Source organism: Talpa europaea, assembly GCF_964194135.1.
Source record: "Talpa europaea genome assembly, chromosome: 13".
Taxonomy (NCBI): domain Eukaryota; kingdom Metazoa; phylum Chordata; class Mammalia; order Eulipotyphla; family Talpidae; genus Talpa; species Talpa europaea.
Genome location: NC_140080.1, coordinates 38,804,029 through 38,822,001, shown reverse-complemented (window position 1 = coordinate 38,822,001; position 17,973 = coordinate 38,804,029). Strand labels below are relative to the sequence as shown.

The 17,973-nt window shown below is 38.5% G+C and overlaps 1 protein-coding gene across 3 annotated transcripts in view; it reads left to right on the top strand.

Annotated features, from left to right (window-relative positions):
- The window catches only part of LARS1 (leucyl-tRNA synthetase 1), a gene marked incomplete at its 3' end in the record, with an annotated part of 52,117 nt that overhangs the window by 20,906 nt on the left and 13,238 nt on the right, over positions 1-17,973 (top strand). For all 3 annotated transcript variants that reach the window (XM_084251911.1, XM_084251912.1, XM_084251910.1), the window contains 13 exons: positions 348-433; positions 530-595; positions 689-771; positions 2,019-2,157; positions 2,494-2,706; positions 4,895-4,952; positions 7,550-7,613; positions 9,840-10,023; positions 11,118-11,208; positions 12,990-13,130; positions 14,159-14,299; positions 15,077-15,187; positions 16,552-16,662. In XM_084251911.1, coding sequence (XP_084108037.1) covers positions 348-433; positions 530-595; positions 689-771; positions 2,019-2,157; positions 2,494-2,706; positions 4,895-4,952; positions 7,550-7,613; positions 9,840-10,023; positions 11,118-11,208; positions 12,990-13,130; positions 14,159-14,299; positions 15,077-15,187; positions 16,552-16,662 — 1,488 coding nt within the window. The remainder of the gene's footprint in view (positions 1-347; positions 434-529; positions 596-688; positions 772-2,018; positions 2,158-2,493; positions 2,707-4,894; positions 4,953-7,549; positions 7,614-9,839; positions 10,024-11,117; positions 11,209-12,989; positions 13,131-14,158; positions 14,300-15,076; positions 15,188-16,551; positions 16,663-17,973) is intronic.

Sequence of the window (17,973 nt, the reverse complement as noted above, 5' to 3'; positions counted from 1 at the left end):
TGCAGTAGCTGCAGATTGCTTCATAGTGCTGATGCTTAACCCGTTGTGCCACCAGGGAGGCCCCTGTTTCTGGGTATTTTTTATATCTTCTTTTTGTGTTTGTGTGTGAGTGGAAACTTTATAAACATCTTTCATGTTCTACTGAAAAGGAAGCTGTATCTAGGGAAGGTGATCCATTTGATGGTGCTGCATGTGGTTTCAAAAGCAAGTGTAATATAGAAAGAAAGGCAGATAGCTCTACCCTGGAAAGACAGAAGGCAGACAATGTGGGGTTGCTTTTATTATCCTTCAGGAATAGAGATTTACTTGATAGTCTAACTGACATATTTTTATTTACTTTCCTTTAGAGAGATGCATTTATTTACATGGAACCAGAGAAACAAGTTATGTCCAGGTCTGCAGATGAATGTGTTGTGGCCCTGTGTGACCAGTGGTTAGTCTCTCTTTATAGCAAGAAGGAATTTTCTCAGTCACTTTGCTTATTTTTTTGGCTTTCATTTTAAAAAAAAAATCAATTTGTCCACTCCAGGTACTTGGACTATGGAGAAGAGAACTGGAGAACGCAGACATTCCAGTGCTTGAAAGACCTGGAAACGTAAGATGGGAGAAAGTAATGAGGAAAGGGAAAGGAGATATGAAACGTGAGCAACAGAGGGAAGAGAGATATTTTATCTTTTATTCTCTACAGATTCTGTGAAGAGACCCGGAGGAATTTTGAAGCTACCTTAGGTTGGCTGCAGGAGCATGCTTGCTCAAGAACTTATGGTTTAGGTAAGCAAACTTCAAATTTTTTTGTTTGAATGACTTTGTCAGTTACATAGCAAATTATACTTTGATCTCTTTTCCCTGGCTTGTGGTGTTTTCTGAATTAGAAGTGGATGTTTTATTTAGAGGGTGAGGAAACAAGGGTGTTTTTCCCTACTGTCTATCTGGTGGTAGATGTATGCCCACATAGCTTTTATGATGTGACTTTTTTTTTTTTTAAAGATTCATTTATTTATGCATACAAGAACTGGGCTACAGGCCAGAGGTGCGGGGGGTGAGAAGATTCACCAGAGATAGAATGGGAAACAGAACAGGCAGACCCACTGAAATACTCTGCTGAGGGGAGCAGCGGGTGAGTCAGGAGAGGTCTGCTGCGCCATGTGGGTAGCTTCCTGGCTGGGGATAGAACTCATGCTGCAGTGGCTGCACTTAGCCACAGGTTGCATCTTAACCATATGTGCCACCTGGGAGGCTCTGGTGTGTCTTTTTTTTTTTTTTTAAAGATTTATTTATTTATTTATACAAGCACGGGTACAGTCAGAAGCGCGGGAGGGTGAGAGAATTCACCAGAGCCAGAGCGGGGAGCAGAGCAGGCAGAAGGACCGAGGTACACTGCTGAGGGGAGCAGCGGGCGGCAGGAGAGGTCTGCGCACCATGTGGGACCCTCCTCTGGTGGCCGGGGAGCAGCCGGGAATTGAACTGGCGCTGCAGAGGCTGTGGGCAGCTTCGCAACCCAGCGCTCAACCGCTGCGCCACCGGGAGGCCCTGGTGTGTCTTTTTTATGGAAAGATTCCAGTGCCTCAACTGTTTTGTTTTTTATCTGCCATCTTATTTTTGTTACTCAAATAAATTTAAGAACTTCCTAAATAAGTAGCTTTGTGTACAACTCTTCTTTTTTTTTTTTAAGATTTATTTTACTTATGCATACAAGAGTTGGGGTGTAGTCCAGAGGCATGGGGGGGGGGCGGTGAGAGGATTCACCAGAGGCAGAGTGGGGAACAGAACAGGTGGATTGACTGAAATACACTGCTGAGGGGAACAGTGGGTGAGATAAGAGAGGTCTGCTGCGCCATGTGGGTTGCTCCCTGGCTGGGGTTCCAGTTTGTGCGCAGTGGCTGGGGACTGCTTCATAGTGCTGATGCTTAACCGCTTGTGCCACCAGGGAGGCCCTACAACTGTTGTTGGAAATATGGATTCTGTAGATGAAGTATCTCTTAGGTTCCTCATGTACTAATTTTCTTTTTGTCTTGCAGGTACTCGTTTACCTTGGGATGATCAGTGGCTGATTGAGTCGCTCTCTGATTCCACAATCTATATGGCATTTTACACAGTTGCACACTTGTTGCAGGGGGGTCACTTGCGTGGACAGGCAGAGTCTCCTCTGGGCATCAGGTTAGTAAATGGATAAAGGAAGTATAGTTTGTTAGCAAGAGATGTGATGTTTTGATTTATGTACTGAAAATTATTTATTTTTTGTAAAATTTCATTGAACAGCCCATTGTCATGAATTTGTTTTTTGCTGTTGAACTGAGAAAAAGTAACAAATAGCCCCTCCTCTGTTGTTATTATTATCCAATCTTCATTCTTATGGGAGTCTGTTATCCTCATTTGTTACTCTAGCTAGCTTAAAAGGCGAATTCATAATTCATAGTTACGCTAAAATACTGAGTCTTTCAAACAAATATATATTTATTTTGTGGTTGTTAATTTGTTTTATTTTTAATATAGACCACAACAGATGACCAAAGAAGTTTGGGATTATATTTTCTTCAAGAAAGCCCCATTTCCTAAGACTCAGATCCCAAAGGAAAAATTAGATCAGTTAAAGAAGGAATTTGAATTCTGGTATCCTGTAGATCTTCGAGTCTCTGGCAAGGATCTTGTTCCAAATCATCTTTCATATTACCTATATAATCATGTGGCTATGTGGCCAGAACAAAGGTGAGTGCTAATAAAGATGTATATTCAATTTATTGATGATTAAGAATATCTTATGCCCTCAAGTACATATAGGACATTATTGTGGAGGATGTATTTAGATATGGCAATTATATCCTTTTTCTTATACTAAATATACTTTGAAAGAGAGTATATCTGCTTCTTTCTGTTATATCTAGAAATCCTTGTACCTTCCTTAGGCTACCAAAGCCTCTCACATATTAGGTGCATTCATGATCTCTCTGTAATTCACTTGTCCATTTATGTGACTCATTTGAACTGTTAGATGTAGGGATAAAGGTAACTTCAGCTAGAGCCAAGAACATTAGAAATGGGAGGAAACAGTCCTTGGGAGCTGAGAGGCCCAAAGTTACACCATTAACTGGAAGCAATGTTTTGGGTGTAAGGCATTTTTAATACCTGTGTGCCTCATGTGAGTTCTTAAATTTAGAATGAGGTTGCTTTTTTCCCCCCAAGAATAAGGAAGATTTTGAAGTAGAAAAGTAAAATTAACCTAATGTTCTTGTCAGCCAGTTATTTTTCTCTATTGTTTAAAATGTAGTTTTAGAGAAATTTGGTATTTCAGAAGTACTGGACAATAATATAGTTGTGTCCTTACCCCTTCACATCAAGTTTTGAGATATATTAGATTTTCAGAACTTATTGGTAAGTAATAAGATGACGTGCTTATGCCTATTTGTAATAACCAAGTTAGAGAAACAATTCAAATGCTCCAAAATAGGTAAATGAATAAAAAGTTGTGGTATATTTATAAGATGGAATACTACTCAGTGATCAAAAAAGACAAACTCATATTATTTGCATGAACATGGATGGAGCTGGAAGGGATTTTCCTAGCTGAAATAAGTTGAAAGGAAAAAGATAAAAGTATCGGATGGCCTCGATTTTATGTGGAATGTAGAGAAACTAAGGAAAGGGTTAAGAAAAAGTCAAAACTAGCAAGCTGACCATAGACCTGAGCCATACAGAAAGGGATGGGGAGCAAGGGTGACTCAAAAACTAGAGGAAAGAGCACAAAGGACTATGGTGATGGTTCATGGGTGACAAAGTAGCAGAACTACAGGGACAACAATGATGTAAGAAAAAATTAATAATAAAATAAAAAATGAAGTGCTTATGTGAGGCACTGTTCTGGTCAATTTTAGTAGCTCATTTAATTTTCACTACAACTTCTCAACGAAATTCTGTAATGTCCTCATTTTCCACATATGGAAACTTACGGAGAACTTAAATAACTCTTCCAGTGTTATCCTAGCATTGGCAGAACCAGGATGCAACCTTTGCAATCTGGCTCTGGAATTTTTATTCTCAACAGCTGTGCCTCACACTATCTAATTGTCAAGTGAATGAATGATATGTACATAATTTGAAAATTCAAAGTGTTCATAAATGTAAAGAGTTAAAGGAAACGTTCATGCTTTCCCCCACATCAGTATATTTCACAAAGCTTATCACTGCTACTAATGATTTTTTCTGGAAAACAGATGTATGCATATACCAGCATCAGCTATTTATTCTTATTTTTTACATATACAAAGATACCACCCTTTGAACACTATTCTGTGTCTCATTTTTACACTTTTTTTTCATATATTAATATTTCCAGGATCATTTAATATTCATATTTATGGCACTGCCTGTATTTGTAAAATAGTTACATTTCATTGTATGCCTGTAACACAGTTTATTTTTATTTTATTTTTTAAAGATATATTTTATTATGCATACAAGAACTGTGGTGTGAGGGGTAAGGGGTATGGGGGTGAGAGGATTCACTGGAGACAGGGTGGGGAGCAGAACAGGCAGATCTACTGAAATACACTGCTGAGGGGAGCAGCGGGCAAGGCAGGAGAGGTCTGCTGCGCCATGTGGGTCAGCTCCCTGGCCTGGGATTGAACTCATGCTGCAGTGGCTGGCAGTAGCTTGATAGCATTGAGACTTAACCCCTGTACACCAGGGAGGCCCCTGTAGCATAGTTTATGTAATTAGTCCCTCACTAATGGGCACTTTGATTTTCTTTTGCTTCATGTTGTGAACAAGACTCAGTAAACATCCTTGTGCAGTTGGCTTAGCACAATTTTATCAATCTTTTAGCATTTACCTTAAAATTTTAAGTCTAAGTTGTAATCTTTAAATTTTATTTTCTGTCTATGAACATTTACCTGTAAAGTGACAAATGGCCTGTAGCTGTAAGAGCAAATGGACATCTCCTCCTCAATTCTGAGAAGGTAAGCCCTCTGAAAGTTTAAAATTCTGCAGAAAGTTTTTCAGATTTAGGAAGTTGTTCTATAAAAAAAAAAGAAAATTTCAGGGAGTTAAAAATCTTTGATTTAGAATGTTTAGGACTAACAGCATAAATTAGTAGTTTTATCTTTAAATTTGAGTGAGAAAAATAGGTAGTATTAATTGAGGAGAGAGATGAGGATGGGGGAAGCTTATTTGTTACAACTTTGTAATTAGAATGACTAAGGGGCTCATAAATTATGACCAGAGAGAGAGAGAATCAGACACAGACGAGGATGGGAAATATAAAGACCCTAGCACTGTGACTCTGGATTCTTTCTCTTTAAGCTGAGAAAGTAGTTTGGTAGGGTATTATTTGTTTGTTTTATGCTATGAAATCTGGAGTTTGTAGGATTCATATGTGTTATTTAATGCCTGTTCTCAGGCAGTATAATGTCTCCTTCTATACTGCTACTTCTTCCACTATTGATTTTTTTTCTATTTTTAAAGATTGATTTATTTATACAGGAACCTGGGTACAAGCCAGATGTGCGGGAGGGTGAGAGGATTCACCAGAGACAGAGCAGGGAACAAAGCAGGCAGACTGAAATACACTGCTGAGGGGAGCAGCGAGCGAGACAGGAGAGGTCTGCTGCTCCATGTGGGTTGCTCTGCGGCGGGCGGGGATCGAAGTGGGCTGGGATTGAACCAGCTCTGCCGAAGCTGTGGACAGACTCACAGCGCTGCGCTCAACTGCATGCGCCACCAGGGAGGCCCCTTCTACTATTGTTAATACTAATGACTTCTTATCTGTTAAATATTTGTCTGATTAATCAGTGTCCTCAATAGAAGGTTATGTAAACTTCTTGACAAAGCTGTCACCCCTGTCAGGCCTTCGTGCATATTAGAAGAGGGAACCCCTCCAGCTCTGTCTGTGGTGAATTCCCTCACCCTCTCGGGCTAAGGGCCTGTAACCCCATTCTTGTATAAATAAATAAATCTTAAAAAAAAATCTTGTCACAATGTTATTTATTTTTCATTAATAGTAATTGTAACAAATTGGATTTATTACAACTGTAAATTTTGCTACAACCAGTGAAATAGTAATAGTAAAAGAGCATTTTTTAAAATATTTATTTTATGCATACAAGAGGTATGGGGGTGGGGTGGGTGAGAGGATTCACCAGAGACAGAGTGGGAAGCAGAACAGGCAGATCTATTGACATACACTGCTGAGGGGAGCAGCGGGTGAGACAGGAGAGGTCTGCTGTTCCATGTGGGTCAGCTCCCTGGTCGGGGATAGAACTCCTGTTGTAGTGGCTGCCGATAGCTTCATAGTAATGAGTCTTAACCCCTTTTGCCACCCGGGAGGCCCTAAAAGAGTATTCTTATTATAAATATGTCATAGTGAAAATTGTTACAAATTTAAACAAATAAGCAGAAGATAAGAATTGCAATACGAAACATTTTTAGCCAGTGCCCTAAGATTGAAAGGGAATAAAAACATTCATTTAAGATAATCTATAGAGTAGGCTGAAAATAGTTCAGCAGAATGGGCTGTTTTATAGATTGTATTAGGTTACAAGGCCCTTTGATCATCAGCCTCCTTTGTTTGTAATTCAAAGCAGAACCATATATATATTTTTACTTATACATAAATACAAATCTTGCTATAATGTGATGTTTTCTTTGGTCTCAACATTGTTGTACTATACACCATAAAGATTTTATTAGAATAGGGTAATTCATTACCATGTAGTGCAAAATTGGTACAAAGCCTCCTTTCTTTGATCTGCAAAGTCATGGTAAAGACAAAAAGAATTTAAAATTATCAAGATTGTTAGGATCTGTGTAGTGTCTCCTTAGATGGTCTTTCCTCAGGCAGAACATAATTTGAGCGACCAATTATTGTGACCCTACAGACAGGAAGTTCCTTAATACCCTAACTCTGACCTCATAAGAGGGTCTGTCCCATTTCTGAATGACTAATTGCTATGAAACTCTTCTTGATGACCAACTGACATGTCCCAGAGTTACAGTGGAGTCATTCTACATCCTAAGGCTATTTATTGCAGTGAGCAATGGGCTAAGTATCAGACTGGAGATCCTGTCTAGCACTGGTGCAACCATTTGAGTGGGCTGGACAAGTCACTGTATTGACTGGACTTCAGTGTTCCCCTTTGTAAAATTAGTATAATGTACTTTTTCTTTCCACATTTCTGTCTTTTTAGTTTTTATCTGATTATGGCCAGTCTATTTTTTTTTTTTTAAAGATTTATTTATTTATTTATACAAGCACTGGGGGAGGGTGAGAGAATTCACCAGAGCCAGAGCGGGTAACAACAGGCGGACTGACGAAATACACTGCTGAGGGGAGCAGTGGGCATGGCAGGAGATTTCTCTTGCTCCATGTGGGATCCTAGCCGGTGGCCGGGCTCAAACCGGTGCTGCAGAGGCTGCGGGCAGCTTCGCAGCCCAGCGCTCAACCGCTGCTCCACCTGGGGAGGCCCTGGCCAGTCTATTTTGATTAAATTTGTTTGCTTTAGTTTATTTTATTTATACATAGTCTTACTAATGCCTACTCATTGGCTTTCTGTTTCAGATGTCAAAATCCACAGGCAACTTCCTCACTTTGACCCAAGCTATTGACAAATTTTCAGCAGACGGTGAGTAAGCTTTTTTTAATTAATGCTGTTGTACCAGGGTCTGATTCTCCTCAGATAGCACAAGGCAATTTAAGATTGTTTTTATTGCTTTTTATTTTTGCTTTTACCAATTTAACATACTTGTGTTTTATTTGTGTACATAAATACTGTGGTTATTAAGGAGTATTTTGTGGTTATTACACCTTCTTATAAGGAGGTGTAGATTAGCAATTCAGAAAGTACTTTATGTGTACATTAGCCTTGAACAAGAAATAACAAATTATTGGGCCTCCCTGGTGGCACAGGCGGTTGAGCACCGCACTGTGAAGCTGTTCACAGCCTCTGCAGTGTGGGTTCGATCCTGGCCAGCCAGTGAGAATCCACATGGCGCGGCAGACTGCTCCTGTCTCCCCCGCTGCTCCCCTCAGTAGTGTATTTCGTCAATCTGCCCATTCTGTTCCTCGCTCTGTCTCTGGTGAATTCTCTCACCCTTCCATGCATCTGGCCTGTACCCCAGCTCTTGTATAAATAAAATAAATCTTAAAAAAAAAACAACCAACCAATTATTAATTTATTTTTTAAAAGATCTATTTACATTTATGCATACAAGAACTGGGTTGTAGGCCAAATGTGGGGTGGGGGGACTGTGAGAGGATTCACCAGAGACAGAGTGGGAAGCAGAACAGGCGGATCTACTGAAATACGCTGCTGAGGGGAGCAGCGGGCGAGACAGGAGAGGTCTGCTGCTCCATGTGGGTCAGCTCCCTAGCAGGGATCGAACTCATTTTGCAGTGACTGGTGATAGCTTGATAGCACTGAGACTTTAACTCCTGCGCCACCAGGGAGGCCCCTTATTTCTTTCTTTTTTTTTTTTTTTAAGATAAGTAAACCAATTTATTTTTTATTTTTTTTTAAAGATTTATTTATTTATTTATACAAGCACTGGGTACAGTCAGAAGCGCGGGAGGGTGAGAGAATTCACCAGAGCCAGAGCGGGGAGCAGAGCAGGCAGAAGGACCGAAGTACACTGCTGAGGGGAGCAGCGGGTGGCAGGAGAGGTCTGCGTGCCATGGGACCCTCGCTGGCCGCCAGGGATCGAACCGGTACTGCAGAGGCTGCGGGCAGCTTTGTAACCCAGCGCTCAACTGCTGCGCCACCGGGGAAGCCCCCCTTATTTATTTATTAATCAAAGGGGAAAATAGTAACTTTACAGTAGAGAAACTTGACAAGTGACTGTTTGCAACACCAGCCATCAGTCATACCAGTGTCATGTACCTCCCTGATAGTGATGCCTGAGAAAAATACACAGCAGCACTCTGTGATGTTCTTGCTGAAGATTCATAACCTCATACAAAGCATGAGGAAACATCAGACAAACCCTCTTGAAGGAAACTCTATTAAGTTCCTGACTAGTACTCAGTCAAAATGTCAGTGTTACAAAATATAATACTTGAGAGACTGCCACAGAGTTGAAGAGACCAAGGAGAAAGAATAATTAAATGCAATCTTGGTTCTGGATTGGATTCTGGAACAGATTCTGGTGTTCAGATCTATCAGATGAATATCCTAAAAAAGGATGTCAAATAAGGATATTGACAGTGACATTTGAATCAGATCTGTAGTTAATAGAATTATACTAATGTCGACTTCTGGTTTAGAAACTATGGTTATGTAAGTTGTTAATATTAGAGAAGCTGAATAAAGGGTATCTGTTTATTCTTTTAACTGTCTTTTGCAGCTTCTCTTTAGTGATAAATTATTCAAAAAAAGTTAAAAAATATTTCCAAGTAAAATTTTGTAGAAAACTTTGAAAAATCTACCTTGGGGGCTAAGAAATTAAATGCTTATTTGTACACAGGGCACAGTTTGTATTCTCATGCATTAAAATATTGTAATATTTTGCCACCTGTAAATGAGGCTGAAATGTTGGTATAAGGTATCTTTTCCTAGTTTATTCTTTTCTTCCTCATTAAAGATCACTTTATCTCATTAACTTAACATGCCTGAAAAGGACCACATATTGAAGCTAAGTGTATGCAAAGCCATACAGATGGTTCAAGTATTTTAACAACATTGTTAGGGCTCCTACTTTTGGTAGGATTTATTTTTGCTGCTCATCCATGGCAGTCCTTTAAAGGATTTGTTATTTCATAAGTTATATATAGGCTTTGCAGTGTATCCAACGGGACACATAGTTGATATTTAGTAACTGCATTTTAAAATCTTTGATTCACTTTTTTCTTCCAGGAATGCGTTTAGCTCTGGCTGATGCTGGTGATACTGTTGAGGATGCAAACTTTGTGGAAGCCATGGCTGATGCAGGTATTCTCCGTCTGTACACCTGGGTGGAGTGGGTGAAAGAAATGGTGGCCAACTGGGACAGCCTAAGAAGTGGCCCTGCCAGTACCTTCAATGATAGAGTTTTTGCCAGGTAATCTATGGATCCCAACCACTGTGTACTTTGGAGTTGCTTAGTACTGGTGCATTTTTAAGTTTTCTTACTCCCCCCTTCAAAAAATTAGATTATAATAGTAGCAACTATTCATTGAAAGTTTATTTGTGCCAGGTACTATGATAAGTACTCTGTATCCATTAACTGATTTTGACCTCATAGTAACCTTTAAAAGTAAAGATATTTTAACTGTTTTATAGTTAAAGAAATTGAGACTTTGAAAAATTTAAGTTTTTCATGAAATGCCTTGAAGCTACTGGGATACACATTTGTTTCTATCTCTGAAGCCCCACAACAATTTTATGGTGTAGTCTTGCTTTAGAGTAGGGTGGAATGGTACATGGAAAAATAGATTAAAAGAAATGGAGAATTGTCATTTTTTTTTTTTTCACCCTTGAAAAGATGTTTAATCCTTCCTGTTGGTATAGCAGGAAAAAAACAAACAACAAAACACTTATCCAACCAATTAATAAGTATAATAATAGGGATGGAGGGACTTTAGAAGAGGTGATGTATGAGTTCTGGGTTTCCTAAAAAATAAAGAGGATTTTTGCAGGGAGAGGGAAAACCATGAGAAGAGTATGATAGATCAAATTTGAAGTATGTGGAGAATAGAAACGGGAGGTGAGATAAGTTGGGGCTACATTCGGCCATATGTTGAAGGGCCTGAGGTCATGTGAGATAATTAAAAAATAAACAACAATTTGTATCTATTGTTTCAGATGAGATTTCAATTAAACCTCACTACAAGCTTAAATGATTTTTGTATTGCATTTTAGGCTTAATTGCAAAGTTTCCATCAAGGAAATTTTAAACAAACACTTATTGGCTGTGTTATTATTGTAAACAGGATCCCTGAGTAGTGGCAACGACAATACTTAAGAGAGGATAGACAGTAGGGGTTGCACTGCAGTAGTCAGCTTTAAGAAACATGAGACGTGGTGTGGTTGAGCCCTTTTGAATATTTTAGGGATTGCTCTCGTTTTGCTGTTGGGTGGTACATGTAGCAGTTTTTTTATACCTATACATACTTGCTTTTAAACTCAATAACCTTTTTTTCTCCTATTCAATAGTGAGATGAATGCAGGAATTATAAAAACAGATCAAAACTATGAAAAGATGATGTTTAAAGAAGCTTTGAAAACAGGGTTTTTTGAGTTTCAGGTAGGCGATTCTTTAGTAGCTGTAAAGTATGTCAGTGTGAATATGATGTGCATTTACCTTTCTCCTTTCCTGCTGTAACAGAATAGCTCATTTTAAAGTAGAGACTGAAAAATCTTACCAAGAAAGTTTTGAATTCTTCAATTATTTTGTATTACTTTTAAATCATTTTCTTGGGTAGTTTTCCTATTATGTCGATCAATATAAGTTTTGTTTTTGGTTATGCTGTAAGCATTAAAGAGATTAAATCTAAAAGTCAAATATACTTTCAAGGAAAATATTGATAAAAAATAAAGGCAGAATTATATAGCATATTGCTATTAGTTTAAAAAGTAATAAAACGTTTTCTGAAGTTTTCCACAAGGTGTCAGTATTTCCTCAAGTTTGGTAGTTCATATGCTTAGGTTAAAAATGTAACTTTACTCAGTTTTATAAACTATCACATTGGGATTTATGTAACTTGGCTTTTAGAGATGTGGTTTAAATAAAGATAAGTGCTAAGCATAGCAATATATAGTGTTCAGAGCCTTTTTTGATACTCAATATTTTATCCTATATTCCTCTCAGAGCTTTAACCCTTAGTACACAGTTTAAATGTTCTACTTTCATGTTTGCTACAGTGTCTTCTTAAACAGTGTCTTCAGTACAGTTAGTGCTTTATATATTTCTCCATTTATTCATTTTGCGCTCTTATTAATTTAAAAATGAATTTACTCGGGCCTCCCCACTGGTGCAGCAGTTGAGCGCTGGGTTGTGAAGCTGCGCTGCCAGCCTCCGCGGTGCCGGTTCGATCCCCGGCTGCTCCCCGGCCACCGGAGGAGGGTCCCACATAGCGCTCACTCCAAGGAACTCCAAGGAGAAAGCGCTAGTCATTTCTCACACCTGAGCACTGAGACAGGTCTCAGTGCTCAGGTGTGAGCACTGAGAAAAAAAAAAAAAGAATTTACTCTACCCTTTATAACTACTAGGAAATAACATAGGTGAACAAGAGGCAAGTAAAATCAATCACAGTCCCTATTATTATGCTAGAGTTAACAGGGTGCAGGGAAAGAAGTTTGTTAGTGAAATAATTACATATATGTATGTAATTACATATAACAAAAGACGAAATGTGAGATGTACTTGTGTGTGTATAACCTAGTTTAGGGTGTGACAGACCCCTTCAGTGGAATTTTGAAGGAAAAATTTTAGTATTGTATTGCCCACCAATTTGTCATTTAATTCTGAAGGCAACTGAGAGTTATTTTCCGTTACTGAGAGATTTATAAAATATATTGTTCATATACCCGCTTGAAGCATGTTGTTGGATGAAAGCACTCAAACGGGACCTCCTCATTTTCTCCATTTCTTGACAGAGCTCTTACTGTGTGGAGTGAAACAGCATTCCCTGTTTCATTTCTTTATAGGGTTTGTGTTAGTTTATGCCACTGAGCTTTTTGTTTCAGTGTATACTGTTAATAATCTCTTAAAATCTATATATAATCACAGTGTACATTACAAATGTTAGGTTTGTGGTTTATCAATGAAAATAAAAACAATTATTTCAGTCCTCACAAAACTTCTTTGTGAATCATAATACAAAAGTATGTATCCTTTAGACAAGGATGGATATAATTTTACTGAGACGTTACTAAAAATAAGTCACAACCATTATAGAAATTCATTATGGAATTTTAAAAGACTAAAAACTTAAAAATGCATTAGACAGAGATAGCTGAATTTTTCTTCCTTGAATTTTAAAGAAGTACAGAGAGAGAAAGAGCAAATAATTTTAAATTTTACAGGCTTCGAAAGATAAGTATCGTGAATTGGCCATTGAAGGGATGCACAGAGACCTTGTGTTCCGGTTCATCGAGGTGCAGACTCTTCTCTTGGCTCCATTCTGTCCACATTTGTGTGAACACATCTGGACACTTCTGGGAAAGGTACCTTTATACATTTGTGATGTAGGTGGGTTTGATTTTGGTCTTACTAAGTAAATGTTTAAAGTACAGTATGTGGTAAGTTAAGTAATGGGCTGAAAATGAGTATTTCAAGAAGAATACTAGATTCCTTCTAATTATTGCCACAGATTATACTGGAAGCTAACTCCTATTTACACAGATACATCATATATGTGTCTGTTTATATGCACACAGTGTATTTTATTTTAAAAACATGTGACTGCAGGTTGTTTATCATCTACTTCCTGTTAGGCAGTGTTATAATACATTTGAATATGTTCAAATGTTATAATACATTTGAATACATGTATAACTAATACTGTTTTTCCAACAGTTTGTTAAAAGGTGAAAATATTGAGAAAGATATAAATAACTGCTATGAGCTGCTTAGAAACAAAGATAGAAGTGTATATTTGCATAAATATCCTTGTTTATTGTGAAATTTCTGGCATATATAAGGCTGCATATTCAGGGATATTATATTAGTATTCTTACTGTGAAGATAAATTCAATTATTTCTTCCAGGCTTGCAGATAAACAGATTGGGTGGTTTAATAACTCCTTTCCAGCCTTATTAGCCAGGCTCTGTTGTATTTTTCAGTGCATGAACAATGCAAAAATGTGCCCATGATATATATACCGAAAAGCAATACTTTCAATACTGGATGTATTAATAGGATAAAAACTGAGAGTGTGCATATTTTATCTAAAATGATTCAATTTAGGCAAATTAGCATTACATAATTTTCTTTGAAAGTGAGCATATGTGTGTGGGTATTAATATACAGTACAAATGGATGCTAATTAAGAATGTAGAGTCAGACTTCACAGCTTGAATTCTAGGGAACATTACATCAGGGGCTATGGAAGTGTATTATGTGTAGTCAGGTTTGAACTCTGAGCACTTAATTACAGATGGTAGCCTGGTATGAAAGTGTAATCAAAAGCCATAAAATAGATGTGTTGTCTAATCTCATTGAACCTTTGTGGGTCTTTTTTTTTGGTTAAAGCCTGACTCACTTATGAATGCCTCATGGCCTGTGGCTGGTCCTGTGGATGAAGCCTTGATTCGTTCCTCTCAGTATCTCATGGAAGTTGCACATGACCTTAGACTGCGACTCAAGAGCTATATGATGCCAGCTAAAGGGAAGGTTAGTTGTTTTTTTTAAATTTCATTACACATGCTGAATTTTATTTTTACAATTAAAGATTTTTTTTCAATTGAGGAAACATTGGTTTACAACACTGTGTGTGACGTAGAGGTGTAGGATCTTACCCTTTAGGTGTTGTTACCCCACCACACCTACCACCAAGGTTCATAGTCCTCTATCATAGTCCAGCGTGCCCCCTCCACACTTTGCTCTCTAACTCTCTTCCCCTTTATGCTGAGTTTTTTAATTTTGTATTAACTTTTTAATTTTCTTACATCATTGTTCATTTTGTACAGCATTTCATTTCTCCCCTCAGGTGTAGTCCCCATAAATCTCCCACCACCACATCACCTGTGAACATCACCATGGTCCCTGGTACTCATCCCTCCCGTTTTGATCCCCTTCCTCCCCTGCTGTAAGCCTCAGATCTGTTGTTGTCTGCAAGTTTGGTCTTTTTTTTGACCCTTTGTTTGGTTTCCCATGTTCCTCCTATAGGTGATGTCATCCAATATTTTCCTTTTTCCTCCTGGTTTGTTTCAGGAGCATAATTTCTGGTAGTCATTTTTTTTTTTCAAGATCATTCCTTAAAAGTTACTGGTCAAAGACATTTAACAGTGATGAAAATTAAGACAACTTTCATTAAAACGTGTTAGGCCATCGTCAACTGGAGGTGTAGCGGCATGCCTTTTCACATTAGTGGCATAGTGGTGTCAATTGGGGAGGGTTCTTTTCATTTTTGGCTTCTAGGAGAGTGATGAAATTTCTTCTTCTCCACAGAAGACTGAGAAGCAGCCCCCTCAGAGACCTTCGCACTGTACCATCTATGTGGCGAAGAACTATCCATCTTGGCAGCACATCACCCTGTCAGTTTTACGCAGGCACTTTGAGGTGATCTTCTTAGGAGACCTTCCTCCTAACATTGTTGGGTTTTGCCTACTTGATTTTGTTTTAAGGATGTTGGTAGTGCTTGCAGGTTCGTCTTACCTTCAGGCATGGATTGTCCTTCTTATCCCTGATGACTCCTATATAAATGCTGAGGGAAAAAGGTGCTATTTTTTCATTATGTCTGAAACTTGCAGAAAATACACTGCATCTAGTTGTATGGAATTAAAAAGTGTAAGAAACTTTTTCATAGATATGGTTAAAATTAAGAAGTAAGAGGACTGAGTTTGCCATTTGGATTATTATTTATATTCAATATTGGAAATCATGAAATCTTAAGCTCATCATGTTTGAAAAAATATGAAGCTTGACTTTTTTTTTTAGGATTTATTTTATTATGCATACAAGAGCTGGGTTGTAGGACAGAGGCGCGGGGGTGTGTGTGTGTGTGTGTGTATTTGAGAGGATTCACCAGAGACAGAGTGGGGAGCAAAACAGGCAGAGGGACTGAAATACACTGCTGAGGGGAGCAGTGGGCAAGTCAGAGGAGGTTTGCTGCATGATAGGGGTTAGCTCCCTGGCTGGGGATCAAGCTCATGCTTGCGCCACCAGGGAGGCCTCTAGAGATACTATTTTTAAGAGGTCAGTAGCTAGGAATTCTTTTTCTCACATTTGTGGCAACAATTTATAGGGAAGAATATTTAAAACAGATATTGTATAACTCTTGTTATACAAGGACTCTTGTGATATATATATATTTTTTTCATTTTGATGTGACTAAGGACATGTTTCTAGAAGTTTGAAGACACGTAAGATCTAAAATCGTGAAAGTACAGTTGTTATAAGGAAAAACTAAATAGTCATCAGGATGTACCTGCTTTTGTCCTTTACCATAAATAAAGGCATGTTGGGCCTCCCTGATGGCGCAGGGATTAAATCTCACCACTATCTGCTATTGCTGCTGCGATCTGAGTTCGATCCCCAGCCAGGGAGCTAATCCACATGGCATGGCAGACCTCTCCTGTCGGCCTGCTGCTCCCCTCAGAAGTTTATTTCAGTAGATCTGTCTGTTCTGCTCTCCACTCTGTCTCTGGTGAATCCTCTTAGCCCTGCACCTCTGGCTTACACCCTTATTCTTGTATGCATAAATAAAATAAATAAATAAATCTTTAGGGAGAATAATAGGTATGTCCTCTGCACTTAAAAGAGGGGATCGCAGAAGCCCTTTTGTGTTATTCATTCACCTCTGACTCCGCATGGTGCTCGGGGCTGCACACTCGTGCTCGTCAGCACACGCAGGCTGCTTCCTTCAGGCACATCTTCTGTCCTGCATTCTCTTTAAAATATTTTCCTCCCCAACTTTTTTTTAGACCAACAATGGAAAATTGCCTGATAACAAAGTCATTGCTAGTGAACTAGGCAATTTGCCAGAATTGAAGAAATACATGAAGAAAGTGATGCCATTTGTCGCCATGATTAAGGTAAGCTGTGGACCCCATGACCACAGGAGTAATGTTGAAACAGTAAAGGAAAGGGGGAAACTTTGGGTTCAGTTTTCCCCAAGAAATGGCTAAAATGGCACGTTTCAGTCAGTGGTTATGGGAAATGAGCTCTCAGATTTGGTGTTTGCGTGTGCATTTCTTAGTATGTGAAACTAGGTATTGTGGTAAAATATTGGTATAGAATTGTTACACTCACTGAATCTTTCATGCTTTACCATCCCTTCTTTTCATTTTGGGGTGGAAGCATATTCTTTTAGCTTACATTTGAGTGTTTTTACTAGCTCCTACTGGAACCAAGATTTTATATTTAAATAATTTAGCTTAACAGGATAAATGTTGTTTGTATTGGTAAAACAGAGCTCCTCAACAGTGGCTCTATTGATGTTTCGGGTTGGGTAGTTCTTTGTTGTGGGAGGCTGTTCTGTGTACTGTAGGATATTTATCAGTTTCCTTGACTTCTACCCACTAGATGTCAGTAGAGCCTCCCCCACACCCTTCTCAAGATGTGACAACTTAGAAATGTCTCTAGACAATGCCAAATGTCTCCTGGAGCAAAGTCAGCCCAATTCCACACTTTCCCTATTAAGAATCACTGGGTTGGACTCTTATTTTCATACACCATAGCTCCCCATTACCCCCCACCCCTTGGCCCTCCCGCCTTTGCTTGCCACGATTTCAGTTACCAAGGTCCAAGAATATTACCTACAGTGAGCTATTTTAATAGAGATGCCACATTCACATAACTTTTATTACAATATGTTATTGTAGTTACTCTTTTATTACTAGTTATTGTTAATCTCTCACTATGCCTAATTCGTAAAGGAAACTTTATCATGTATATGTATATATTGGAAAAAAATCTTAGCATATGTAGGTTTCAGTACTATCTGTGGTTTCAGGCACCACTGGGTTCTTGGAATGTATCCCCTGTGAATAAGGGGGGGGGCGACTATACGTAACTAATTTACTGAATTTATTATGAAGAGAAACAGAAAAAAGACTGTATTTACATAAGATCTCAGGCTCTGACATCAGATAAATCTTGGTCCAAATCCTGTTTTTCACTTTTTAGTTGTAAGGACTTAAACAGATCACTTCGATTCTCAGGGCCAATGTTTTTTATCTATAAAATGAGGAAACTAGTAGTACCCACCTTTTAGAAATACTGTGAGAAGTAAGTAAAATACATTTACCATACTTAAATGCTAACTGTCAAGAAGTAGGCTGTGTAAATCTTTTTAAAATGTTAGTTGGTGTCTTCCAACCTGTTGAACAGATAGTGGTTATTCA